Source organism: Hordeum vulgare, chromosome 3H, assembly GCF_904849725.1.
Source record: "Hordeum vulgare subsp. vulgare chromosome 3H, MorexV3_pseudomolecules_assembly, whole genome shotgun sequence".
In the NCBI taxonomy this organism is placed as follows: Eukaryota; Viridiplantae; Streptophyta; class Magnoliopsida; order Poales; family Poaceae; genus Hordeum; species Hordeum vulgare.
The window spans coordinates 451,877,356-451,905,071 of record NC_058520.1 but is presented as its reverse complement, the minus strand read 5'-3'; the positions used below and the strand labels follow the sequence as shown (position 1 = coordinate 451,905,071).

Here is a 27,716-nt window from a genome sequence, read left to right as displayed (position 1 = left end):
TTCCGTATTACTGAAAAAATCACTGATTATGGAAAATGTTCACCGTGTGTAGAATTTTTTCTAGCATGTATTTGAAATAAGTTCACCATATATTTTAGGAAACATTTAGTGTGTATTTAATTTCAGGTCACCGTATACTATGAAAATGTTCAGTGCGTATTTTAATCCGCTTTTTGATAAAATTGTATAGATTTTGAAATTTGTTCACAATTGTTTTTTAAATTCTGATTTAAAAATCACATTTATTTCAAAAAATATTGAACAAGTAAAAGAATGGATGTATGTTACTTGTTTAGATAGTAATTAAAATTTAGGGATGCGTATAAGTTAATCTTACCTGCTAACTCGGCTGGCTGGTACAACCCCTTTCGAAAGGTTCTTCCTATGGCTTCTCATTCCATTTTCTTTATTTTTTGTGTTTTTCTAATCTTATTGTTTATTTATACAAAGAGTTTACGCGTGTATTAATAAAATGTTTATCATACTTTCTGAAAAAAAATCACCGCATATTAAGAAAATTTATAATGTATTTTAAGTGTTCATTGATTGCAATTTTTGTTGATAGCTTATCAAGATGACCACTTGGTTATTTTTAAGTGTTCATGCATAGTTAAAAATGTTCAGCGTAGCGTTTGTCACAAAAGAGTTCAATGTGTATTTAAATATTGTTCAGTGTATATGGAAAAAAATGTTCAATGTGTATTTAATAATTGCTCCGCATATATTACAGAAATGTTTAATGTGTATCTAAATACTGTTTAATGTATATTACAGAAATCTTATTGTATATTAAGAAATATTCATCGTATATGAAAAATTAAGAATTTTTAAGAATTTCAAAACTGTGTACACTGTTTTCATTTTTTTCACTTTACAAAAAATGTTCATGTTCTAAAAGACTTTTTTCAATTTCATACTTTGTTCACGATTTTTAAAGATTATTCGCATTCTTTCTTAAAATGTGTAAACATCTTTTTCAGCAAATGTCTAAGCTTTTGGTAAAAACGTATCTTCCGATTTACTTAGTATTTTGAGAATGTGGATTGGATTTTTTGGTAAAAACGTATCTTCCGATTTACTTAGTATTTTGAGAATGTGGATTGGATTTTGCCATCAATGGTTGTTAGCTCAACTGGTGAGAAATTCGAGTTCGACTCCCCTTAAAAATAATTTGTTTTTCCTGACGTTTATTTTCCTGAATGGACCGGACCATTCAGCAATAGCGTATGCGTGACCCATCGTATATATACCAAACTGAATACAGCTAGTGAAAGGTTTATATTGCCCTTTATACTATTTGTTAGGGGGTGTACCGAAGCAGGACTCTTCTTTGTAATTCAAAGCATGGAGAAACCCTTTTTGAAAGCAGAGAAAATACGACTGTACATCCCGTAGCGCCATGCCTGAACCAGCGCCATCCATAGCATAGGATCCATCACAATTCGGTTTTACCCAGCCAGAGGCGTCCGTGTAAGAGTAGCTGCCATCGTAGGAGCATCACATGGTCTGTGTGTACAACACGCGGTCAGAGCCAACCAATGTTTTTCCTTTTCGAGGACCCACATTAGAGTTCATTTTGATTGCCAAAATGATTTCCAGATAACTGACTAGGAATCTTTTAGAGGACTCCATCGTGGATGGTGGTTTGTGGTGAACAGTCTCATTACAGACATACCAGCACCGCCACAACGTCAATAGAAGCATATGCTTCTCTTAACATCCTGTAGGGTTTGAAGAACATGAAAAGGCCATTCTTTTCCAGTATTGCATACTTGGTCGACAACCCGCAGGATCCAAGCTTCATACTTCCTCCGTCCTAAAATAAGTGTCTCAACGTCTTTGGACATCGGATAATGGATGAAAATTATCCTCCAGTTCAAGACCACAAACAGGGCACATATTTATAGTTTCCAGCATCCTTTTATGCTTGTTTTTCCACGTCGGTAATGAATGTGTAACTACTCGCCATGCAAATTTGCCTACAGTTGGAGACACCTAAGTGGACCAAACCAAGCTCCATGTAGACCTTCTTCCATCAGGCGCTGTACTTGAGGCAGTAGCGTTGTCCCTGCTAGCTTCCTCAAAAGCAAACCCATAAGCACTCTTTACTGAGAAAACTCCAAACTTCCCAGGGCCCCATGCTAGTGTGTCTTCCTCTAACCTTGGTGAAGCTCTAATTTTCAAAATTTCCTCAACGTCACAAGGTAAGAAGTAAGAACTTAGACCATCTCCATCAGCCGTGCTAAAACACCGCCGCGCTGTAAAATCGTGTTTTTAAGCACGTAAAAAAAAGTTGCTCCTGCGGTCGCGTGATAAGCGCGCGCGGCATAAAGAGTACAGCGCGTGGTCAGAATCGGCATCGCGCGCTGCTTATTTCGTGCGTCCGCTTCGACGCGCTGCATACTCGAACGCTCACGCCGCTCTCTCCACTTTCGCCCCACCGCGTCACCTTCGCCCCGCCGCGCGCCGCCGCCAGCGAACTACCAGATGGACACCCCCACCGGCACCCCCTCGACCCCTGCCTACAGCCGCGACTCCTCCGTTGCGGCCGTCGTCGTCGTCGCCGCCGCGACAAACCCTAGCACTGGGAGCTTTGGCTTCGCCACCGCCGCCGCTCCTCCAAGCACCGGCGTCGCGTGTGGCCCTTTCATGCCGCCACGGATGACCTCGGCGGCGGGTGGCCTCGCGCCAGCGCCCGCCATGAACCCACGTGCCCCCTCTTGCAGCTCTCAAATGTGGCGCGGGCGAAGAAGGGCAAGGTTTCCGAGAAGAAGAAGAAGAAGGCGGACGGCTCCGGATCCTCCAAGCCATCGAGAAAGAGACTTGCAGGGCGTGTGATGACGGCCGCATCGGCTCCCGAAGCGCCGGCGAGCTCACTTGTTCAGCCGCCGGCCAATGCGCAAAAGGTGTTTGAGGAAATGCACCAATGGTATAAAAAAGTTGTTGTTGTTATTTTTTGAATGCATACATATAGATATCTCATTTGCTTCACTGTATATATTCTCTAGTGTCAACGATGAGGCATATATGTCAACTATGGGTGTTGGCTCCAACAATTCTCATCGGTCTCAAACCAATGACATGAAAGATGCAAAAGAAAAGAAGAAGAGGAAAGGGGATGATGAGCTCAAAAATGCTATGGAAGCTATTGTGAAGGCAAGAAAAGAAGTGAAAGAGGTGAAGAAGATGGCAAGGACCCAAGATGTCGCGACTGAGGAGAGGAGGTTGGTGGCCGAGGAGAGCAGGGTGGCGGCCGAGGAGAGGAATGTGACATTGGAGGAGAGGAAGGTGGCCATGGAGGAGCGATCTAGGTTGTTGGAATGGGAGAAGTATTTGTTCTTCTTGGACACATATACTCTTAGTGAGGCGCAAACGGAGTATATCAATCTTACCCGTGAAGAGGTCTTGATACAAAAAAGAGCGACGCTTCGCTGCATCGGTGGCGGTGGCATTGGCGGCATGGATGGCTTCAGAGCACCTCCGGTCGGCATTGGCGGCATGGGTGGCGGTGGCATGGGCGGCATGGGAGGCATGGATGGCTTCGGAGCACCTCCGGGCGGCATTGGCGGCATGGGAGGCGGTGGAATTGGTGGCATGGGAGGCATGGATGGCTTCGGAGCACCTCCGGGCGGCATTGGCGGCATGGGAGGTATGAGTTTTGCGTCGGAGCACCTTCGCATGATCTTGCCAACACCCGTGAAGAGGAGGACGAAGAATCCACTTCGGATGATGAATCGGAGGAAGATGAAGATGAAGATGAAGATGAAGACGAGGACGAGGATTGATGTGGGCATGTATTTGAACTAGTGGGTATGAACTTGGTTGAATGATTTTGTGGGCATGAACTTTTTATGTCATCATGAACTTATTTGTGTGATTTAAATTATGTCATGTCTTTGTTTTGATGTTCAAAATTGATTTTGTCTCAAAATGGGTCAAAAATGCAACACATGACAAGCGTCGGCTGCTCGTGTGCGCTGCATTTTAGCACGCCTACTGGAGCTATGTGCAGGCGCTGCATTTTAGCACGCCTGTTGGAGCCAGCGCTGGCCGCCGCGCTAAAACAGACAAACCGCATGCTGTAAACTGCATTTTACCGCGTCGCGGGTAACGCGGTTGTTGAAGATGTTCTTAGCAGTTCTATGTTCCAGGATCCATTACCATAAAGAAGTTCAGAAACAAATCTTATACGACATCATTTCTGGGGAGACACCGGTTTATAAGAATATGGTCGAGGGATCCTAATTAATTCTATTAATGGCTTGATTTTCAAATAATGTACGGACTCTCCAATTAGAAATAGAAATAAAATATACTCACTCCGTAAACTAATGTAAAAAACGTTTAGATCACTACACTCTTATACTCCCTCCGTAAACTAATACTTGTCCGTTTGTAAATACTCTCTCCGTTTCAAAATTCTTGTTTTAGATTTTTTTTAGATATGGCTGCATCTAGATACTAAAACGTGACCAGATGCATCCACATCTAAACAAAACCAAGATAATAATTTTGAGACGGAGGGAGTATATGTCATTTTAGAGATTCCACTATAGAACTATATAGGGAGCAAGATGAATGAATCTACACTTAATGTATGTCTATATACATCCGTATGTAGTTTTCTAGTGAAAACTCTATTTTTTTAGAAACGGAGGGAGTATAAGAGCATTCGGAACATTACTTTAGTAATCTAAATACTCTTATATTAGTTTACAGATGAAATACATGACATAAAATATGATGCGGTGGTATAAAATATACAAACATTCGAGACGAACTTTTTCGATACTTGTGAAGTAAAAATGCCCTGAATTGAAATATTTGTGTGGAGAAACATTTCATAAGTCATAACAAAGGCGGAATCAGAAAAACATTTCCCCTTTGCATTCTTTGGGAAAAGAATGACACGTTTGTATAAACAGAGGCATAGGCCAGCAAATCTGTACAGGCAGATTCAGCACCAACAAGGGAAAACAGGGCATGCAGTTCTCTCCTACAGAACCCTACACCCACACTTCCTAGCCAAGCTAAAACTGAGAATCGATCACTTGAGCTCTGATCAGGCAAGCAACGGCGCAGAGGAATCCTTGCACCTCCATTTCCTGCTGTAGTAAGCGTAGAGCGCCAACTGCGTTGCTCCCAGGACGACTCCAAGCCCGTTGGGCAGCTGAAAATTCAGACGGCGAGAAGTCCAATTGTCAGCACACGCATTCCGACAGATAAACTACAGCGATTCAAGCAAATGCAATTTGAAATCAGATCGGGTGCTTACATAGATGAAGAGATCGCGCAGCAGCACTCCGTATATCGCGAAGGAGGCGCTCATCAGCAGCGTGGAGAGCGAGAGGTAGAAGGGCATGAACTCCACGCACTCCGTCCGGATCACCACGCCCTGAAGAACCAACCATGGAGACACGCGTCAGAACAGTTCCATACCACTCTGTTGCGCGCCGATTGCGTACGTAAAAAGGGGATGATCTAGGTAGGAGAATTTTTTATCAGGAGCCCAGCTTGATGATTGGGAGGCGTACCATGACGGCTAGCGGGGAAGCAAACATGGAGATGAGCGACGCCATGCTGACGGCGCCGACGAACTGCTGCCGGGTCGGCTGGTCGAAGAAGGTGAGGCTCGCGTGCGCGACGAGGGCGAACGCGCAGACTAGGAGAACCAGGAGCCCTACCATCCTCAGCTGTGGAGGAAATGGATAAAAGATTTCAGTACAGGAACAGGAAGAAGTACTAACGTTTGACTGCTTCTCAGATGAAAGTGGAACGGGTTCAGCCAGGACGGGGAGGAAATTACCCTGGTCTTTCTGCTGTCGGCGTAGATGAAGAAGAGACAAATGTAGGCGAGCTGGAACGCGGCTCCGGTGCCGTTGACGGTGGCGACGAGCAGCCGGCCGTCGGAGACCCAGGGGAGGCCATACCAGAGGCAGATGAAGCAGTTGAGCAGGGAGAGCAGGTAAGGGAGCCCGTCGAACTGCTCCGTGGACTTGGCCTTGAGGATCCTCTTGAAGGTCGGCCTGAAACACAGTCCGTCGTCAGAAACCTCTCTCCACGACGATCAAGAGAACACAACACAGCACGCGTATATGTAACTATGTATGCTTACACTGGGGACAGGAAGAGAGCGAAGGCGAAGAGGTTGCCGGCAAAGCCAGCGGCGAAGCAGGAGATCTCGTAGAGGGAGAGGGAGTCCATGACCATGGATGAAAGGTTGAAGAAGCCTCCTTGTACTGTATCTTGGCTCGCTCTTTCCACGTCTGCCCTCCTTGCTCTTTACACCGGAACCCCGTGGCTTTTGTAGCGGGCGGCACGGCACGAGCCAGTCGGCGACGCGCAACCCCAGAGCCACAAGTTTGATTGTATGGTTGAATCGTCGGCAACCTAGCGCCTCTTCTCCGTGGAACGGGAGACTGCGAGCGATGGCCTCCACTCGCTCGCCAGTTAACCAAGAACTCGTCTCGCCTCTGCTGATACCGGGGCCTTCATTTCGTTGTCGTGGATCGCATGGACGTGGTCCGCGGTGCCATCAATATGTTTATTGTCAGGTAGCTCATTACTGACAAGATCATTCATCATTACCAGCTTTACGAAAAATAAATTTACTGCCTGCTAGTATGCAGTATGTGCACTGCCAGCTAGGATCTGAAGCATCTTTCCTGGCGTCCCAGGTGGTTCATTCTGGGCTGGATAGCGGATCCTCCTCATGAACAAAAATCGGCCGAGTCACTGCTTAAACATGTGGCCCAAAAGGTTGGATGGCCACCGCTTGCTCGTTCTATTTGTTTGACGCGATGGTCTCCGGCCGTGGCAACCAGATGATTGGACGGCCACCAGCACCTGCACCTCCGAGAAGCGGATGACAAAAGGCGCGTGTGAGGCTGACACGCAACACCATTTCACTGCTTAGAAATGGACTGGCTAAATTCAGCACGGAGAAATGCAATTCTGTGCTCAAAACTTGCCATGACTTGGTCCCACCAAATATGAGCGGCTACACCATCTTTCGGACATGATCGGAGTAAACATTTACACACTTCATGTTTTTCTTCCTTTTTAGTCTTCCAACTGATTTTCAATTCAAAGATGTAATAGAAAGTTGACCTGGGATTTGCAAGGATAAAGAGGCCAGCTCAAATCAACAAAATCAACACGGTGGTCAGTCTTTTCCTTAAAATTGCGAGTAAAGACCACGAAAAGCAAGCAATGTGGTTCAACTATTGGAACACAAGGAGAAGGCAAGCAAGGTAAGTCTACAAGGCAGATACATGCACGCTGCGAGACAGCAAATTCAAGAGTAACTAATGAGGTTCCAGCATGTGCCCTCAACACATATAAAAGAGCTTACCCCACACACAACAGGATCTTCATTTTCATTCCTGTATTGAACATTCTAATATGCTGTGGAGCTAGTACTCCCTCCGGTCCTTTTTACTCCGCATATTAGATTTCGGTCAAGTCAAACTTTGACCAAATTTATATTAAAAAATATCAATATCTACAATACCAAATATATACATTATGAAACTACATTTCGTAAAGAATCTAACAATATTAATTTGGCATGATGAATGTTCATAATTTTTTTTATAAGTTTGGTCAAAGTAGAGATACTTTGACTTTGGACAAAACTTATATGCAGAAAAAAAGGACCAGAGGGAGTATTTAAGACGACGATAAAGAACATCTCAAATTGTAACAGAGCCATTAAAAGGGACGTAACAGATGATACCTCCCGACAAATAAGTATAGAAAGTAAAGACCAAAATTTTCACTGTTGACCCACTTTTTAACTCATATGCTACAAGGACAGCAGAACCTAGAACATACTCCACTAGACAAGGGGGGGTAATATTCAGAATACTACACCCAGGATTTTAACCACAACCAATACAATGTAACTTTGCACAGCAAGATACGGTAAACACGGGTGGAGAGAAGCATCAGCTCGATGTCAATTCGAAATCCTTCCAACTCCATCTTCTGCGTGAGCACTCAACGAGCCTAGTTACAAGTACCCATCAGCTTTGCACAACTTTGCATCTTCTGCCTTCTTGCTTCCCAAGTTCCTTCCAATTCATGTACCTGAGCATAACAAGGGCCTTTCATGAAACTGGTAAGGAGATATAAATTAGTATGAATGAAAGGACAAGCACGAGACAGTGCATCATCAGCCAAGATTCATTATCTACATCAAAGGGTCACTATAATCTTTTACGAAGGTGATGTTATCTAAGTCTTGACAGATTCATAAGTTTATTATCCACATTTTCGTACAGATAAAATAATACTCCCTCCGTCCCAAAATTCTTGTCTTAGATTTGTGCACGTTTTAGTATTTTGATATATCCATTTCTAGACAAACCTAAGACAAGAATTTTGGGACGGATGGAGTAGTAAAAATAAAGAGTGCATCGTGGATAGATTGCAGATGCATTCCTCAAATGAAATCAGCCGACTATCCTAGTTAACTGAGTGATATGTTAGTACTTAACAGCTACCGAGTTATCTGTTTTTAAAATGAGTAAGAGCACAGAAAATATCGCTAGAAAAGATGTCTCCTAATTTTCCTCGTGTAGCAGGGAGCAGGTTCTTCAAAATAGCACAAAGAAGGTGTCTCCTAGTCCTCATATGAGCTAGCAGGAAAACAAACATAAAAACACATGAAATTTGGGAAATACTTTTAATATAAATAACATGACTGTTCCCCATTAATATAAAAAATGTAGGGTGCAATTTTGTGTAGATGGATACTGCAATTTGCAATGAAGTTGAATGAATAGTGTGTCCTCATAAATGTTTCATACCTAACAGTGTCCAAATACTACACCGTATAGCATAAGCTCTTGAAACAACTATAGCACATGTTAGGCTTACCAAACTTCTAACATATTCTCTGCCAAATAAATGACTATTAGGATATAAGGAACAGTACTACTCCGGCCTCTCATAAATGCAGCACAATCAAATTTATTCAGGTACCATATCACACAACGCATGCATGGCTCATTGACATCTTCCAGGTAACTCCATCCTAAGCTTTTGATATAAGAAATCAGTTCTTTCATCTTTGTACAAAGCTCATTACATGTATGAGATTATGAATTCTAGCATGATAAGATGCCTCCATACATATTGGAAAGATTTATATGCCCAGAATGGTGCTTCTATTGTACAGATAACTCTTGGTGAAAATAAGGGGAGCATTAAGATTGAAGAAATATTTACATGGTACGAGAGCTACTCTACTAATAAACCTAGCAGTCATAAAAAAATTGAAAGATTAAAAGCCACATGTAAAAATTATCTTAGAGAACTTGTTCAAAGTTTTCTTCTGGCATCATTTTCTCTTAACTCAGTAAAATATGTTTCCAGCTGTAGAAATATGGTGTCAGCAGTTGCGAATACTTTAAGACGGAAAGGTAAAATCACAAGTGCTGCTACATTTGATCCTACAAAAACAATTCAAGACATGTTTGTATTGAATATGATAAGTGCCAATACCAGGAGCATACCAATTTATAAAGAAGGGTCGTGGATTGTGAGCAGAACACGATAGAAAGACAAAGACTTTAATATGTCCCTTTGAACATGAGATGCGGAATTGAAGTTAGTATTTACTGAATGGGCTGTGCTCCTGCCATTTACCGAACAAATGATTCAAGTTCCCCAGTTGCATCCAATTGTTTTAGTACAGATTCCAGATGTTAAGTTATGCATAGGGAATACAAATCTGCATCTCATGTTCAAAGGTGCAGCACACAAGGTTTTGTTCACTCACAATCACACAATTTGCACAGAATTCATACAAACAATTGACTGAATGGCACTCTCAATGAACGAGGAATTATCAAACACAGTCATAACCACGCACAAAACCAACTCACCTGCATCTATCTCTCTGAACCAGCAAAGACATCCAAAATCCCACAGCAATTCCACCATTTTGCCCGATGCCCCGCAGCAGCAACCGCCACTGCCGGTCCCCGTACAACCTGCAGCAAAAGTAATAACCCACCCAATGAGATATCACAGCTTCAAAATACAGGGGATGGATGGCAAACAAGCAGAAACGTTATTGTACCTCTGTAGTCTGCGCAGGAGCTGGCTCACGAGACCGTGACACCTCATCCTTTGCCTCCGGTTCCTGCACCACAGCAGCCGTGTCCGTATCCCTGACCACCACCCCCTCGGCCTTCGTCTCCGTCTCCGGTTGATGCGCAGGATGCACCTTGGCCGTGTCCCGGACCACGACCTCCTCGCTCCTCACCTCTGGTTCCAGCACCTCGGGTGCTTCGGACACCACGACGTCCTGCACCTCCGGTTCCTGCACCACGGCATGCGCCTCCGCCGTCACGTCCACCTTACCCTCTTGCTCCGGATCAGCAGCTTCAGGCGGCAAAGCGTCAACCATGACCTCCTCCCCGGCCTCGCCCGTGGCGCCCTCATCGGCGACCTCGACGGCGCGCTCAACCGGCACCTCCGACGCGGCGCCCTTGCTCTCCTCGTCGGCCACCTCCGCCCTCGGCGTCACCATCTCCTCGGAGCTCTCCATGGAATCCTCGCTTGCGTCCACTGCGCCCACCACCGAACACAAGCACACGGCATCAAAAACACACACACGCATCCATCATCTTGTAGGGCACGAAAGGAGGCGAGGCGAGGCGAGGCGAGGCGAAAAAGGCGAACAGCTCATAAAGCGGGCGGTGGGGGAGGTGCGGGCGGCGCCAGCGGAGGGCGCGCGAATGCCACCCTCGCTGCAAGCGCAAAAGGCGATTCCTGCCCTCCCCGCTGGAGCCGAAAGCGGCGTGGCGCAGATCTGCCCGCGGCTTAAAGAGAGGGGGAGGAGGGGAGGGGTGGGTGCCAAGCCATGCGTGCGTACCGGGAGGAATGGTAAGTTTGATTGGTAGGTGGTTTCCATCGCTGGCGGCGTCGCCGTGGCTCGAGTTATTGCTTCCGTCGTTGTTGTTGGTGGTGGTGGCGCCGCCGTTGGACCCGGCGGGCTGGCCCCCCTGCTGCTTCTTCTTGAGCTTCGCGCGCTTTTTGGCGCCCTTCGGCATGGCGGAATTGGAGGGTGCGGCGCCGGCGATGGAAGGAGGGGAGGAGAGAGGAGGGGAGGAAGGGGAAGGGGGGAGCAGATTTGTTTTGTTGTGGAGGGAGGGAGGGAGGGGATCAGTTTTTGCTAGGTTTACATTACACAGATGGGTCGAATTTGAACGGCGTTATCTTATTTATCTGTGCCGAAAACGTATCGTTTGTTTCTCAAGTTGTACATATTGTTATTTATCCCGAAAATATGTTTAGTTCACTATTAAACTATCCTCGGCAGGTTAATATTGTCATGTTAAAAAGAAACTGAAGTGATAAGTCAACTTATGACGTCTTTCGATGACAATTCCAATCATGAAAGGACTGTAAATTTCATCAACACATATGAAATGTCCAAATTAAACTGAAACACAAAAGTTACACAACTAAAGTTGTTCCGCAAAAAAAGCCCGAGGATTCCCGAGCAATTTGCCCACGGGAGCGTTTCGGTGCGTTTCGTATCAAGAGGAGGCCGCCCCGCCTCCAACACCTTTTTTTTAACGGTGTCTCGGACCTTTTTTAACTCGTCCATTAACCACAACGTGCCCAGCTTGGCTGCATGCGAATCCCCTGATCTAAAAACGGCTGCTCGCTCCAATGGCCATGGGCTGCACCGCAATACGTTTTAGAAGATGACAATTCAACTCCAGGCTGGTACAGCCAATTTGCCACACCCTCTCTCTTTTTCGACACCTTAGTAATAAGTTGATGACACAAGGGCCACACGGTCCTCGTGCGCAGAAAATCGCGTCGACACCTTTTCCCGGTGACAGATGCAGGCTTGTTTCAAAGAGAGCCACACGATCCGGTGCGCTCCTGGACACCAAACCGAACTCGTGCCAGCGGCTCCCCCTTTGCCGCTGTTGGTTTCGACGTGGCCCACGCCGTTTGAGCGCTAGGGGCGCCGGACTGATGTGCCACCTTGACTGATGGACGAACTGGATCCAGAGACTCGCCTATCGGCCCACAGTGGGACGAGGGCGTCGTCTTGGATTGGAAGGGTCGGCCGTCTAATCGAAGATCATCAATTGGACGCATTGGTTTCCACGCCCGTTCCTTCAAGCTTTTTCTTTATTTATTTCTGTCCGTGAAAATGCAGCCGTATGGTTATTGGTGTCTCTGGTCCTTGAGATTTAAATCTGCCCGTCTTCCTTAGAGAGAGACAAAACTGGCCAACTTGAGGATAAGAAAAAGGCCTGGTTATTCGAATCTGGCACTAGTTAACCAGCATGTTATCGCGATCTGAGTGCGAGATTCCTGTTTGAATTGTTTCAAACCTGATTCCGTTTTGTACCAATTCAATATCCAGAGGGACGTACTGTATGATTTAAGTATTCAGGTGCCGCACAAATCCGTTCCCACGCTGTCCCGACGCGACGCATGTGGATGTCAGTGCGGAACACAAGCACCTCAGGCTAACATGCACTCACTCGCTTGGAGCGCGTAATTGTTTATATGGAAGAAAGAAGAAGAAAAAAAGGGCGAAGATGCCCCTGGAAAAGGACTGGGGAGCGCTGGTTAGCGTGTAGTTCCTCCTCGACCGTCTGTATGGCTCCATGTTGCACGTATCATCATACCATGGATGAGACCGGGCCTACATTAAACCAGCATGAGAATGACATAAATGATTCCGTGGCTATTCTTCTAAAAACATATGGGAACCAACAGTGACATGTAATCTGAAACAAATACTCCTATGCATTTCAATGGCACGATTAACTGTGCTTTCTCATGAGTCACGACGCAATTGACGATTAGCTTTCCTTTTTTTTTTTGACAATTAGTTGTGTTTTTTATCGAGAGGGCACTCTATCATAGAGCAAGAAAGCATTCTACCCAGAAGCACACGCCCTCATCACAATACAACGATTAGGACGTGTACAACCAATACACACTCTTGCACGTTTCGAGAAGCACGGATACATATAATTGAAACATAACAAGAGAATGCAAGTTTGTTCTTTTTAACACTCGACAACGAGAGAAAGCAAATATGTTCTTAAGTTCCTACTACTTTGTTTTGTTGTGTGGTGTGTTTTCTTCAAATATGTTATTATAATTTTCATGTAATTCATCTGTTTTTCAATTTTGATCTACTTTTATTAAAGCTTTTTGAATGTTAGCAGTTTAACTGCGAAATTCGTTGAATAGATAGAAAAAGGTTGGTTCAGTTTTCAAGGGAAATCGGATCCAAAAACCATACACACAACGCCTTTCACCAAACAGCACACACATCCTCGTGAGCCACGGGTCCCTCTAACCGGATCCATCTCCTTGACGATGCCCCAAAAGATAACGTGACTCTAAATAGCGTCGTCATCGTCCGATCTAAACTAGATCATGGGTTTTCTCGGAGCACGTCAGGAAAGACAAAGTGGGAGCGGCCACATTGACGCCACCAACAAGGGAACGACGCCTGAAGGCGCCGCCATCAACGACTCCATCCACAACCGGAGTATGACTTTCGACGACAGTCTCACTACACTAGTAGGGAAAATCTTATAGGTAGGAGCCTAGTAGTAGCGCTGGAATATGGCACGCGCTGCTGCTACTAGTCATGGCCTTAGCAGTAGCGCTTGATATGTAAACAACGCTACTGCTAAACGTGGCCCAACGAGCCCATCGATGGTAGCAGTAGTAGCAGCGCGCGCTTGGAAAAAGCGCTACTGCTAAGTAGAATAGCAGTAGCGCTTTTCCAGAAAAAGTGTGTCGGCTCCAAAAAACCCTAACTCTCCTTCCACTCCTTCCCTCTCCGCCCTCTCCCCCACGCGCTCCTGTGTCGCCGTCGGAGCCCTCCCTGCCCGTCCCTGCGCGCGCCTTCGACCCCCCCCCTCCCCTGCCGCTCCGGTAGCAGTAGTAGCAGCGCGCGCTTGGGAAAAGCGCTACTGCTAAGTATCGTTTTTCCAGAAAAAGCGCTACTGGCACACGTGCTCCTGTGTCGGCTCCAAAATCCCCTAACTCTCTTTCCACTCCTTCCCTTTTCCTCCTCTTCCCCACGCGCTCCTGTGTCGCCGCCGCCGCCCGCCGGAGCCATCCCTGCCCGTCCCTGCGCGTGCCTCCGAACCCCCTCCCCTGCCGCTTCGTAAGCCCCCCGCCCCTCCTCCCCATGCTTCTGTCCCTCGCGTCGAACGCCCCCGCCCCCTCCTCCACATGTTGTGGTGTAGTTATAGATCAAGAGAAGAAGAAGAGGAGAAGAAAAGGAAGAAGAAGAGGATGAGAAGTAGAAGAAGAGGAGAAGAAAAGGAAGAAGAAGAGGAGGAGAAGTAGAAGAAGAGGAGAAGAAAAGGAAGAAGAAGAGGATAAGAAAAGGAAGAAGAAGAGGATGATAGAATGAAGAAGAAGAGGAGGAGAAGAAGAAGAAAAATATTTAGATTTTTTTATTTTTTATTTTTTATTTAATTTCTGTTGTTATTAGGTTAGTTCTAGATTATCAGGGTTAGTAATATTTAGAATTAGGTTAGGGTTAGAAGAAGAAGAAGAAAGATGAACAAAAAGAAGAAAATAAGAATAGGAAAAAGCAAAATAAGAAGAGGAGGAGAAGAAAAGAAGAAGAAGAAGAAGAAGAAGAAGAAGAAGAAGAAGGAGAATAAGAAGCGGAGGAGCAGAGAATCTATACCTAATAATAAAGCGGCTATTGCTTCCGTGGGAAAACCCACCGCGACATTTTTATAAAAAAAGCCCCTGTAATTTTTGTTATTCAACCCGTGCTCCATCATTTTTCTGCAAAGCAAAAGGAAAAAATGATTCGCTGCAAAAATTATACCCGTACACATCGCCTCCTGCCATCGACCCTGGGCCACCCTGGCATGTGCCCAAGCTGCCGCCACACCACTCGCCGCCACTGCCGACCTCAACCGCCACCGCTGCCGATCTCAACCCACCCGCCTCCACGGTCGTACCTCTCCCCTCTCACTGCCCTTGTTGCGGCGCTCGAGCGCATCGCGTTGACCCTGGTCCATCCTGGCCTGTGCCGAGGCCGCTGCCACACCACTCACCGCCGCGGCCAACCTCAACCACCACTGTTGTCGATCTCAACCCACTCGCCTCCGCGGTCGTACCTCTCCCCGCTCACTGCCCCTGTTGCGGCGCTCGAGCGCATCGCGTCGACCCTGGTCTACCCTAGCCTGTGCCCAGGACTTTGCCACACCACTCGCCGCCGCGGCCGACCTCAACCACCACTGTTGTCGATCTCAACCCACCCGCCTCCGCGGCTGTACCTCTGCCCGCTTGCTGCCCCCGTTTTGGCGCTCGAGCACAGCTTCTGGATCAAATCAACGCGACAGCTACACTGACTGGGGATGATGCGTCTGCTCGATGCAGAACAGTGGCGGTGCGCGAATAAGGCGTGGTGGAGCGAAGTACTTGCAGGTGGAGGCGGGCCTCCATGGCTCACACGGTGAACTCCGAGGTTATGCAGCGGCAACGGCGACTCCTTATGGCCAGATAGAGGCGCCTAACCCTTGCTCCCCTTATCGTATCCCCTCCTCTGGCAAGAACTCATCATCTGGTGAGATCCCCTCCCCATGCCTCCAACCGTGTGCCAAGCACCGGCAAGAAATTTTGTTTTGTGGGGATTTGTTTGCTGATGAATGAATGTATTGAATGTAAGATTGTATTGTTGTAGAGACAGAGAATGAACACCACCTTCAGTTTGTCATCTGATCCCGCATTCTCTGCCCCATGAGTGAAATAAGATAACAGTCCATTGATCAATTCACGTAGCCTCTTTGTTTTGCTTTCCTTGTCTCGCTCAATTTCTCATCATGGTGGAATTAACAATGGACGGGTTTATTTCTCAACAAAATAGGATAGGACTGACTACATTAGTTAGTTAGCTTATTATTTTAATAAATCAAAATGATTATAAAAAGATTAAAAGTGTGTAGTATTTTTTTCTCCCGTTGCAACGCACGGGCCCTTTTGCTAGTAAGAGGAAAAATAGAAGAAGAGGAGAAGTAGAAGAAAAAGGGGAGAAGAAGAAGAAGAAGAAGAGGAGGAGGAGGAGAAGAAGAGAAAGAGGAGACGAAGAAAATAAGAATAGGAAAAAGGAAAATAAGAATAGGGGGAGAAGAAAAGAAGAAGAAGAAGGAGAACAAGAAGAGGAGGATAGGAGAAGAAGAGGAAAAATAGAAGAAGATGAGAAGAAGAAGAGGAGAAGTAGAAGAAAAAGAGAAGAAGAAGAAGCAGAGAAGAAGAATAAGAAGAAGAGAAAAGGAAGAAGAATAGGAGGAGAAGAAGAAATAGGTTAGCTAGTGTGCAAGTTAAATCTGTTTTTTTTTGTCATTTGATTGCTATTGGTATTAATTTTTCATGCTAAGTTTGTGTTAATTCATTACATATTGTTTTGTGTTAATTAAGTACTCCGTTCAGTAATGTTGGTCGTTTCTGCCATGGTCACGCGAATTAAAAATATCCTCAGTTTTGCCGGAATGTCTGAGTGGCCTATGTTTTGTTGGAATGTTGATTCATTTTTGTTCTGGCAAATTTCAGGCGCTCCATATATCCACTTTTTAGCAAGGGCCACGCCGAAAATTTTCGTGAATTTTGGCATGACTTGTGTGAGAAACTAGAACATATTGAGTGCCCGAGAATTGCCGGAAAGGGGAATGAATCAACATTCCGACCAAATATAGTCCCCCTTTTATTATTCATGCTTCTATTTATATATAGATGTTCAATTCTTTAGATATAGTGTCACGGTTGTTGTTCACACATTTACAAACATGTTCCATGGATTATAAATTCAATTACCACATTAAAACAAGAAATGTTTAACAATGATTATTGGGAGTGTGAATATTGCGGCGACTATCGGGGTATGTGCGATAGGCTCACTTGCGAGATGACAGGTTCTTCAGCATCAAGTTTGACGAGACCTTCGAAGTTTCTATGGTACACAACAATGACAAGTTTTTTTGTAATTAAGCATGCATGACTTTTGTTTCTTTGCTTCAACATGTAATTTGTGTTTTATACAGTTTGACTAGTTCCTCCCTTGCCATGCAAGAAGGTATGTGTTTGAGAGGCTCGGTTTCGAAGACCACGAGAGTATGGAGACGAGAAGAGCTAACTTGAGGACTATACATGGTCACACATTTGTTATCAAAATAATGAATGTAGTTTATAACACACAAATAGGGTGCCAGAATTGGGAAGATCTTCGCAAGGCATATGGATTTCAGGAGGTATGGAAATAACTGTAAGTGCATCTAGTGCCCCTTAGTGATTTTGGTGGTTTGAAGACTTATAGGTTAAGTATCTAATGTCTTTGTGAGTGTACACAGGATCTATAAGTCATTGAGGAGTTTGAGATTTTGAAGAATATTGACCCCTAAAAATATATGTCTTCAGTTGAAGAAATTGGTCTGAAGCTGAAGAAATGAATCGCGAGGAATCTGCAATGAAATTGATATTCCTCATGAAGATACTGATATTGAGAAGACCCGTGGTTCCTGAAGAAAATTGTTCTGAAGAAATTGAAGCGTGAAGATTTACGTTTTCTGTTTTACTTTCTTCACATTTGATGAATAGGAACACCGTACTGTTAAAGGGGGTCGAAGTTACACTATGTAATGAATTTCCTCATGATGCTCAACCCAAGCCTAATCCTATCAAAAGCCTCAAGTGAGGAACATGAGTGACATGAGGACTCTCACAGTTGAGGGTTCCGACCGTTTCGATAACCACGCCATGTCATTGGTCTTATCCACTCCAACGGTCATATTATTTAAGGGCAGTAGTGTCAAATCATGTCGGGATGCTCCCAGGCTATAAATAGCCACCCCCCACAACCACTAGCTGGTTGGCTGCTCCGTTAGAAACTGACACTTGTCATAAGAGCAACCCAAATTCCTCAGAGCTTTCGAGAGTAAATCATGAGTGAGGAAATACACCACCCACCGAAACCACAAACCAAACCTAGTGATTGAGCATCACTGAAGAAGTTGTTCCTGTGTGGGACTGAAGCCTTTTACCTTCGAGGACTGTGCATCCTCCACACGGTCAGGCGTCATGGTCTAGAGCTTTCCAGCAGTCAATTGTGGATCGCCGGGTGACCAAGTTTGTGAGGGTTTGGAAGTCTGCCCTGAAGACTTACCACGAGTGTTGGGCGAGGACTGTGTGTCCTTAGCTCAAGGAGAATACGGTAGGGACTGGGTGTCCTTTGGTTTCAATACCAAGCCGCTCCAAACCAGATGTACAACTGTCACAGCAGTTGGAACTGGGTCATCAACAACAGTCTTCAGTGAGAAACGGGTTCTAATTCCTCAACTCTTTACTTTTCTTGTATTGTGTGTTGATGACTTTCACTGTGACTGTTTGAAGAATTTGCTGAAGACTTTCTTTGAATTTCCTCAACCCCAAATTCTTCACTATAGTTAATCATCATCTGTACTCTGCGTGCCTGCTTACTGTGCAATCTGTTTTCACATTCTTCACTCTGTAATACTGTTGTTGTGAACGTTTGCACGTCTGATCCTTTACTGTTTCCGCTGTAAGTTAGTCATCAGTGAGGAATTTCCTCAAAAGGAATTTCCTCAGTGACGAAATTCTAAAAATCTCCTATTCACCCCCCCTCTAGTCGATATAACACACTTTCAATTGGTATCAGAGCAAGGTACTCCCTTGTTCTGTGTGATTTTGGTTTAACCACCTGGAGTTTTAGTTATGTCGACTGCATGCATGTTTAAGGCGACTGCATCATGTCCTACCTACGAAGGAAAGAACTTTCCCTTCTGGAATAACAAAATGCAAATGCATTTACAAGCTATTGATAATGAGCTCTGGTATATTGTGGAAAATGGAGTCCCCATCATCTCTGCTAGTGTCACTGCGGCTGATGTGAAGAAATTCAAGCAACTCGATTCTCAAGCGAAGAACATCATCTGTGGTCATCTGAGCCCTGGTCAGTTTGGAAGAGTAAGTGCCTTGGGCTCTGCAACACTGATTTGGGAGAGACTGTGCAAGGTAAATGAAGGAGTATCAACCCAACGTGACTCTCGTGTTGATATTCTTCGCAATCTCTTCAATCGCTTCAAGAGACATGACAATGAAAGCTGCCAAGACACCTTTGATCGCCTCACTGACATATCAAATGAACTGCAAGCACTGGGAGCTCGAGGCATCACTGATCACGAAGTTGTGAAGAAACTGCTGAGATCTTTGGATTCTTCATTTGATACTTTAGTTCTGATGATTCAAGAAAGACCAGATTACAAGATGCTTGATCCAACTTATATACTAGAAAGGCTAAATACTCATGAATTCCAGCTAGAAGAAAAGAGAGATCTATATGGACCAAGCTATTCCAGATCACGTGCACTGAAGGCTAGAGCAATTTCCTCATCTGAAGACGAAGACACAGATGACAACATTTGTGACCCTAAAGAATTTGGACAGGAGCTTGCAATGCTTGTGAGGAAATTCCAGAGATTTACATGACGAGGCCAGTTCGGTAAATCTTCAAGAAGAGACATGAGGAAATCAGAATCTGCATCTGAGGACTACAAGAAACGAACCTGTCACAAGTGCAAGAAATCAGGTCATTACATTGCTGATTGTCCCCGTTGGGGAAAGGAATCAAAGAATAAGAAATACAAGGATGACAGTTCCGATGACTTGAAGAAGAATAAGAAATCTTCAAAATCCTCATCTTCAAAGCCCTCATCGCACAAGAAGACCATTTTCAGAAAGGCCCGGGCACTTATTGGCAAGGAAATGGACTCTGAGGCAGAATCAGAGGAATGTGATGAAGAAGAGGGTTCTGATGAATACACAGAATCAGGACAGGCTAGTCTTGCACTAGCAACCACTTTCGTCAGCAAGTCAATCTTCAATCTTGAAGAAAATGATTGCACCATCCATACTGATGATATCGCTCCAACCTATTGCTTCATGGCAAAAGGTTCAAAGGTATCAAATAATGCCTCCTCCTCTGATTCAAGTGACTGTGAACCTAATGATTATAAGAAACCCAGTTACAGTAAACTTGCTATCATTGCCACTAAACAACAAACTACTTTAGAAAAGCTTCAGAAACTGCTAGACAAGAGTGATGATCTGTTGAATGATGAAATGAACCTTACCCAAATCCTCACTGATCACCTGAAAAGTATTCAGTCTAGATTTGATAATCTTCAGGATCGTTATGATACACTCCTCACTGATCATGAGAAGCTTTCCTATGAATTTCTTCAAAGGAAGCTTGATCTTGAGAAGCTGAGGATGTCTCATGATGATCTTCGTATGGAAAATGATTCATTACTAGCTCAACAGATCAGCGCTAGTCAAGTTGAATTTATTCCTCCATGACTTAAATGCATTGAACGCGAAACTGCTAATTCCTCACCAGAATCTTCAAATGCTACCATTACTACAAATTCTTCAACTGCACCTGTTGTGTCTATTTCCTCACTTGAGGAAAACACAAATTTTACTGATGAAAATGCAGGGTTGAAGGAATTGTACGTAACAGGCATGTACAAAAGCCTCAAAGGACATCAAACCCTTTGTGATGTGCTCAAAAAGCAGATCTTGAACAGGAACCCGAGGAAAGTAGGAATTGCCTTTGAGAGGAAACTAAATGCTGATGGATCTTATTGGAAACCTGAGCAGTACCCCAAAACCTCATGGGTTGCTGCTACTGGGCCTCCTTTTGATCCATCTAATCTAACTGGCTTTTCCTGTGAACTATCCCATTCCTCGGATGAGTCACTTGACTCCAACTATAAACTGTTCAAAAATCAATCTGGTGAAGTATTTGCTCGATATGTTGGAACTAACTGCAGGAATGGCCCTCCTCTGAGGAAAATCTGGGTTCCCAAAAGCTGTCTCGAAAATCTTCAGGTGAATGTCCTCATGACACCACCACTGAAGAATCTGAACCCCAGATCAAATTCCTCAGGAGGACCAAAATCTTCAAGAGGATCAAAATCCTCAACTGGTCAAAACTATGCTCGTACCCGTGCTTATGCGTCTAACATGCAGGGAAACTACAAGGAATATGAATATGAGCGTTACTCCTCAAATCATTATGTTCATAAATCCTCAAACCAGTTCTCTGCATACTCATATGAGTACTTTAATCCCCCTACTGTTAATAGAAGTGCATTAGCTTCAATGCCACCTTTCTCATATGGTGCTCGTAGGATGATGAACCCTTTGCCACCCCTTCAGATGTGGGTGCTGAAGAAATCAAACTAATCACTTCTGCAGGTCAGGTCTCCAGATGAAAATCATCACCTGAAGAATTTGCTGGAGACCGGAAGAAATGCTTGATAAGACGCAAGCTAATGATTGATGAAATAGAAATATTTCACACGTCCTTACATTTCTGATATGATGAAATTAGTATCATATTCTTCAAATCTGAAGCATATGAGATGGTAAGCTGTACGAATTCATCTGCAGGATGACAAACCCAAAAATACTGAGTGGGTTCTCGATAGTGGCTGCACACATCACATGACTGGTGATAAAAGCTTACTGATGAATATGCCACTAACTCCATCACCTCTGAAGCAAATCACATATGCTGATAAAGGTAAAAGCAAGGTATTGGGACTTGGCAAAGTGGCTATTACCAAGGATAGGCATATGGACAAAGTGATGCTTGCTGAATCCCTTGGTTTTAACCTTATGTCAGTCTCAATGCTTTGTGATCTTGATATGATTGTTATCTTTGGTAGATATAGATGTGTAGTCATCATGGAATCTGACAGATCCAAAGTCTTCGAAGGTGTAAGAAGAGGGGATATGTACATTGTTGATTTCTCTACAGGTCCTCAACCAGCCACTTGCTTACTAGCAAAAACCTCAGAAAGATGGTTGTGGCACCGAAGACTAGGTCATGCAGGCATGAGGAATTTGCACACGCTCACAAAGAAGAAGCATGTCATCAGCATCGAATCAGTCAAATTCCTCAAGGATCATCTCTGCGGTGCTTGTGAATCTGGGAAAATGACCAGATCCAAGCATCCCTCGAAGACTATCATGACCACTACACGTCCATTCGAATTGCTTCATATGGATCTATTTGGACCTACTCACTATGCCACACTAACCAATGCAGCATCTTTATATGGCTTCGTCATAGTTGATGATTATTCCAGATATACTTGGGTGCATATCGTAGTGTATAAAACTGAAGTGCAGGAAATCTTCAAACGATTTTCTTCAAGGGCCTCGACGAACTTTGGCATCAAGATCAAACATATCAGGAGTGATAATGGAACCGAGTTCAAAAACACTGGTCTTGATGATTATCTTCATGAACTTGGTATTACTCACGAATTGTCTGCTCCTTATACTCCTCAGCAGAATGGTGTCGTCGAAAGGAAGAACAGGACTCTCGTTGAAATGGCGAGAACCATGCTTGAAGAATATCAGACTCCTCATCGCTTTTGTCCTGAAGCAATCAACACTGCATGCCATATCATCAACAGGGTACATCTTCACAAATTCCTCAAGAAAACCTCATATGAACTCCTCACTGACAAGAAACCCAATGTAAGTTATTTCAAAGTCTTCGGTGCAAAATGCTGGATTAGAGATCCTCACCACAGCTCAAAATTTGTACCTAAGGCACATGAAGGTTTTATGCTCGGTTATGGAAAGGACTCGCACACTTACAGAGTCTTCAACAACTATCACAACAAAGTTGTTGAGACTGTAGATGTGCGGTTCGATGAAACTAATGGCTCGCAAAGAGAGCAATTGCCTTCTGATCCAGATAAGTTGTCTCCTGAGGAAGCAATAAAGCTAAAGTCTACTGAAGACATTGTTCCATCTGAGGAAATTGATGAAGAAACAATCCCCATCACTGATAAAAACCAAGAAGATGTTCCTAAGGAAATTGCACCAGCACCACTTCCTCAGCCCAGACAAAATCCTCAACCAGCTCATCCGAGGATTGCAAATGAAGTAGAACTTGACAAAATCCTCAACGACATCAACGCGCCACGTCCTCTCACTCGCTCAAAAGCTTCACACTTAGTTAACTTTTGTGGGCATTTCTCCTTTGTATCCATCACAGAACCCTCAAAAGTTGCTGAGGCTTTTCTGGAACCGGTGTGGATCCAAGCTATGCAAGACGAACTTTTTCAATTCAAGCTGAATGACGTATGGGAGCTCGTCAAACGACCAGATCCTCGCAAGCACAACATCATCGGCACCAAGTGGATTTTCCGAAACAAGCAAGATGAGGACGGTCAAGTGGTGAGGAACAAGGCACGACTTGTAGCCCAAGGCTACACCCAGGTTGAAGGAATAGATTTCGATGAAACTTTTGCACCTGTTGCTAGACTTGAAGCTATCCGAATATTACTTGCTTATGCTAATCATCATAACATCACCTTATATCAAATGGATGTGAAAAGTGCATTCCTCAATGGTAAGCTCGAGGAAGAAGTATATGTTGCTCAGCCCCCAGGTTTTGAGGATCCGAAGAATCCAGACAAAGTCTTCAGACTCAAAAAGGCTCTATATGGCCTCAAGCAAGCCCCTCGGGCATGGTATGATACATTGAAGGAATTCCTCATGAAGAAAGGCTTCAAACCTGGTTCACTCGATCCAACTCTTTTCACTAAATCCTATGATAATGAGCTATTTGTGTGTCAAATATATGTCGATGATATTATATTTTGCTGTACTGACAAAAGATACAGTGATGAATTTGCCTACATGATGAGTGAGGAATATCAGATGTCCATGATGGGGGAGCTGAAATTCTTCTTAGGTCTTCAAATTCGTCAACAAAGCAATGGAATCTTCATATCACAGGAGAAATACCTCAACGATGTTCTGAGGAAATTCGACATGCACGAATGCAAAGGTGCCAAGACTCCAATGCCTACCAACGGCCACCTCGGCACTGATGAAAATGGTAAAGATTTCGATCAGCAGGTATACCGTTCTATGATTGGCTCTTTATTGTATATATGTGCATCTAGGCCAGATATAATGCTTAGTGTTTGCATGTGTGCACGTTTTCAAGCAAAACCGAAGGAATCACACCATAAGGCTGTGAAACATATTCTTCGATACTTAGCTCACACACCAACACTAGGATTATGGTATCCCAAGGGCTCCAATCTTCATCTGGTAGGGTATTCTGATTCAGACTATGCTGGTGACCGTGTGGATCGCAAGTCAACTTCTGGCACATGTCATTTCCTCGGAAGATCACTGGTTTGTTGGTCCTCAAAGAAGCAGAACTACGTATCACTCTCCACTGCCGAAGCTGAGTACATTGCTGCTGGTTCTTGCTGTGCTCATTGCTATGGATGAAGCAAACCCTCAAGGATTACGGCATCAACGTGAAGAATGTACCTCTCTACTGTGACAATGAGAGTGCTATCAAGATTGCATACAACCCAGTACAACACTCGAAGACCAAGCACATCCAGATTCGTCATCATTTTCTTCGGGACCATGTCCTCAAGGGCAATATCCTCATCGACCATGTGAAGACTGATGATCAACTAGTAGATATCTTCACTAAGCCCTTGGATGAGAAAAGGTTCTGCAAGTTGCGGTGTGAGCTAAATATCTTAGAATCTTCAAATGTTTTGTAAAAACATGCACACATCCTAACACTTATGCAAAGTTGATGACTTAGATGTGCAACACATGATGAATCAATTTTCTTCAACTGATGAAGAATGTCACTCTGAATGTGAAGAAATTAACGAAGAAATTGATTCTCAGGGCCCTACGACAATTGTACGCGGCGTTTGTAATCAATATTCTTATATGGTGGGTAACGCCACCGCCCTATGTGAAATTCCTCAAGTTGTTTTTCTTCAAATAACCAATTTCCTCACAATGCGTTTTTTTAATAAAAAAACAGCTGTTCTTCATTGTGATGATTTATTACAAAATATTCAAAAACACTTGATGACTTTCATTTGACTAGGTAGACTGTGATTTCTAGTCCTCAACAGCATTCACTTATGACTATTTCTTTAGTTGATGTTTCTGCTAAGTGAATGTGATCGGACCCTACTTTCCCTCTATGCTATACTTATCCAGTCTATTCAATTCTTCATATGTATTCTATTTGAAACTTTGTTCAAAATCCTCACTGCGTCCTTTTCAGCTGATGATTTTGTAACGAAAATCCTCAAATCTTCAAAAATTGTTTCTTTAAAGACACAGTAACTGAACCCCCACTTCCCACGATCGGATAACCACGATCTCCACTATCTCCACCGCATTGTACGGGAGCTACACGTGTCCTGCGGAGACGTAGAGGCAGGGGCTATTTGGTCTGAAATTTGCGCGCCAAACAGTAACTTTTGGGCTATAAATATGTCCTATCCCCCTCGGTATCCTCTTCTTCGCCTCATCGCTCTCCTGCCACAGCACACTCCACCGAACCCTAGCGCCACCGCTGGTAGTCTTGTCGCCGGTGAGGAAGAGCTTCACTGCCTCGACCTCCTCGTCGCCAGAACCACGCCGGAGTCGGATCATCTTTGTCCGCCGCCGCCGTAGACGTCCTCTGTCGCCAAGTTAGGGTGCATTGGACACTCGAACGAAGAGCCTTTCCAACACTACTTTCTGTGTTCTTCGTACGCACCTTCCACGGTAAATATATCCCATTTTTACAGAAGATTAGATTTGAAATTTTACATCTTCTATGTGAACTCTGTTTTTCCCCAAGATACGATGCGCACATGATTCTTCGAACACTACATATCACCACAATCATTGATGAACTATGCTAAGCATCTAAGACTATCACGAGATTCCTCAATTGTGCGAATTTTCGGATCTGTACAACTCTGGAAGCCAAGAACAGTATGCTTAGGCAAATTCCTCAACCACTGGTTATATTCCTCAAACTGTCAAACTTTTTCATTTTCCTCAAATCTGAGAACGCATATGACCTCTCCAAATTCCTCGCAACCATGCTCTGTTCACAGTTACACACATGTCAGCTAATGAATCTCTCGGTTCTCATCACATTAACTCATTTGCAGCGTTTCTGGAAGAAACTCTTCAAGGCTCATCAGAATCCTCACGAGTTCAAAATCATCAGCAAAATCCTCAACTGAAGAAAATGGAGGAAGACAGAAAACAGAAGGGAGGAAAGAAGCTTGAGCAAAACACAACTATTGATATACCTGAGGACATTTACTTGGACTATTGCATGCCTGATGAACATGAGACAATGGCCAAGAGAAAAATCCGGCTGCAGAAGATTGAACGCCGATGGGCGAAGGAATGGAAGGAGTACAGGTTTGTGACTCCCAAATATGCAAAGAAATTCGCTTTGAAGCCTCCTGGCAGAAGGGCCCCACTTGAGGATCATCAAGTAGCACATCCATCAAGCCTCAAGACCATTGATGACTATCCAGATGAAAAGGAAAAGCATATGGCCAAGCTCAAGAGGCAAGCAGAAGCTGCAGTGAGGAAATTCAATGAATCCTCAGTTGCTGCCTCCGGTGCTGCACATTCCTCAGCTGCAGAAACCTCAGGCTCAGAGATTCCTCAAATGCAGTCTGCGCCATCAAAGCCAAAGGCTCCAAAGCTTCAAGAGAAGTCTGCTCAGGCTTCTGTCACAAGACCCTCTGTCACAAAACCCTCAGCACCAAAACCCTCATTACCAAAACCTTCAACACCAAAACCATCAGCGCCAAAACCCTCTGCACCAATCTCCTCAGCACAAAAATCCTCAGCTCCACCTCCAAAGCCTCAAGAAAAACCAGTACAGAAGCATGTCGTGAAACCTACGACCGCCAGCTCCAGCTCCTCACTCCCAGCTGCAACTAGCTCGGAGACAAAGTCTTCAACACCACTTGTGAAGACTTTGACAACTGCTGAACCTGCACCTCTGCCCAGCCCCAACAAAATCATCGCAGTCCCATCTACATCAGAGGGAAGTGATGAATATGATGATGAAACCCTGCAAGCCATCATCAGAAACAAGCAAGAAAGGGTAGCACAAGCATCAGGCAGTGCTATTCCTCTGGCCATGGATCCCAAGGTCCTCCTTGACTACATCAATATCTGGTATGAGGATCCAAACACTCCCATTGATGATTTGAAACTTCCTCCTGGCATCAGCCACATGGTGGCCACCTTCATAAATGAAGCCAAGTGGAAAGAACAGCAGGCCAGGCAAGCAAAGGTTGCAAAGGCTAAAAAGGAGAAATTCCTCAGGCAGAATCTCCTCAAACTTACTCCTGATGCACTGGTGTCAACCCAGGCAGAGCTGCAAGTACTGACTGACAAGTACGCCAAGCTGTCAGATCGCAAAAGCATCAAGAGCAATTTCATCAAGCTAGCCACTAGTGCAGTTGATGACTACAACAAAAGAACCGCACCCCCAGCACCAACTCCTCAGCCCTTGGTTGAGCAGCCAGAAGATGCATCTCCTGATGAGGAGGAAACTCCTCAAGCTGAGGAAGAACACCAAGAGCGCCGTGTTGGTGAACCGGCCATTGAAGAAATCATCACGGAAACTACAACTGATGAAATTGCACATCTTCAGGGGGAGTCTCTCTGAATCTTGCTTTCAAATTCCTCAAATGAGTATTTACACTTCATATTTTTGATCCCTGTTGAAGACTTAACCTAATTGTCATCAACCACCAAAAAGGGGGAGATTGTAAGTGCATCTA

The 27,716-nt window shown here is 44.5% G+C and overlaps 2 protein-coding genes across 5 annotated transcripts; both read right to left on the bottom strand.

Annotated features, from left to right (window-relative positions):
* Positions 1–4,865: 4,865 nt before the first annotated feature.
* LOC123440139 (bidirectional sugar transporter SWEET2b-like) lies at positions 4,866–6,478 on the bottom strand. The gene is made up of 5 exons (XM_045116711.1): positions 6,116–6,478; positions 5,807–6,026; positions 5,535–5,693; positions 5,276–5,395; positions 4,866–5,170 (listed from the first exon to the last, which is right to left on the bottom strand). The coding sequence occupies exons 1-5, from the start codon at positions 6,208–6,210 to the stop codon at positions 5,063–5,065; spliced, it is 702 nt and encodes a 233-aa protein (XP_044972646.1). The 5' UTR covers positions 6,211–6,478; the 3' UTR covers positions 4,866–5,062.
* A 1,216-nt stretch (positions 6,479–7,694) lies between these two features.
* Positions 7,695–11,207, bottom strand: LOC123444214 (cytochrome c1-like). 4 transcript variants are annotated; one of them, XM_045120867.1, is made up of 4 exons: positions 10,889–11,207; positions 10,091–10,581; positions 9,894–10,001; positions 7,695–8,119 (listed from the first exon to the last, which is right to left on the bottom strand). In XM_045120867.1, exons 1-3 carry the CDS (start codon positions 11,064–11,066, stop codon positions 9,900–9,902), a joined length of 771 nt encoding a protein of 256 aa, XP_044976802.1. In that variant the 5' UTR covers positions 11,067–11,207; the 3' UTR covers positions 7,695–8,119; positions 9,894–9,899. The 4 variants fall into 4 exon arrangements, with proteins under 4 accessions (XP_044976802.1, XP_044976801.1, XP_044976800.1 ...); XM_045120866.1 differs by having other exon boundaries at positions 7,695–8,108; XM_045120865.1 differs by having other exon boundaries at positions 7,695–8,091.
* Positions 11,208–27,716: the final 16,509 nt, after the last annotated feature.

Excerpts from the sequence above, each read along its gene's own strand:
- LOC123440139 (XM_045116711.1), bottom strand. The coding sequence starts at position 6,210 with ATGGTCATGGACTCCCTCTCCCTCTACGAGATCTCCTGCTTCGCCGCT. Across the intron at positions 6,027-6,115 it reads GCTCTCTTCCTGTCCCCAGT|GCCGACCTTCAAGAGGATCC; the intron begins GTAAGCATACAT and ends ACTGTGTTTCAG. Across the intron at positions 5,171-5,275 it reads TGCGCGATCTCTTCATCTAT|CTGCCCAACGGGCTTGGAGT; the intron begins GTAAGCACCCGA and ends CTGAATTTTCAG.
- LOC123444214 (XM_045120867.1), bottom strand. The coding sequence starts at position 11,066 with ATGCCGAAGGGCGCCAAAAAGCGCGCGAAGCTCAAGAAGAAGCAGCAG. Across the intron at positions 10,582-10,888 it reads CAAACTTACCATTCCTCCCG|TGGACGCAAGCGAGGATTCC; the intron begins GTACGCACGCAT and ends TGGTGGGCGCAG. Across the intron at positions 10,002-10,090 it reads CTCCTGCGCAGACTACAGAG|GTTGTACGGGGACCGGCAGT; the intron begins GTACAATAACGT and ends CTTTTGCTGCAG.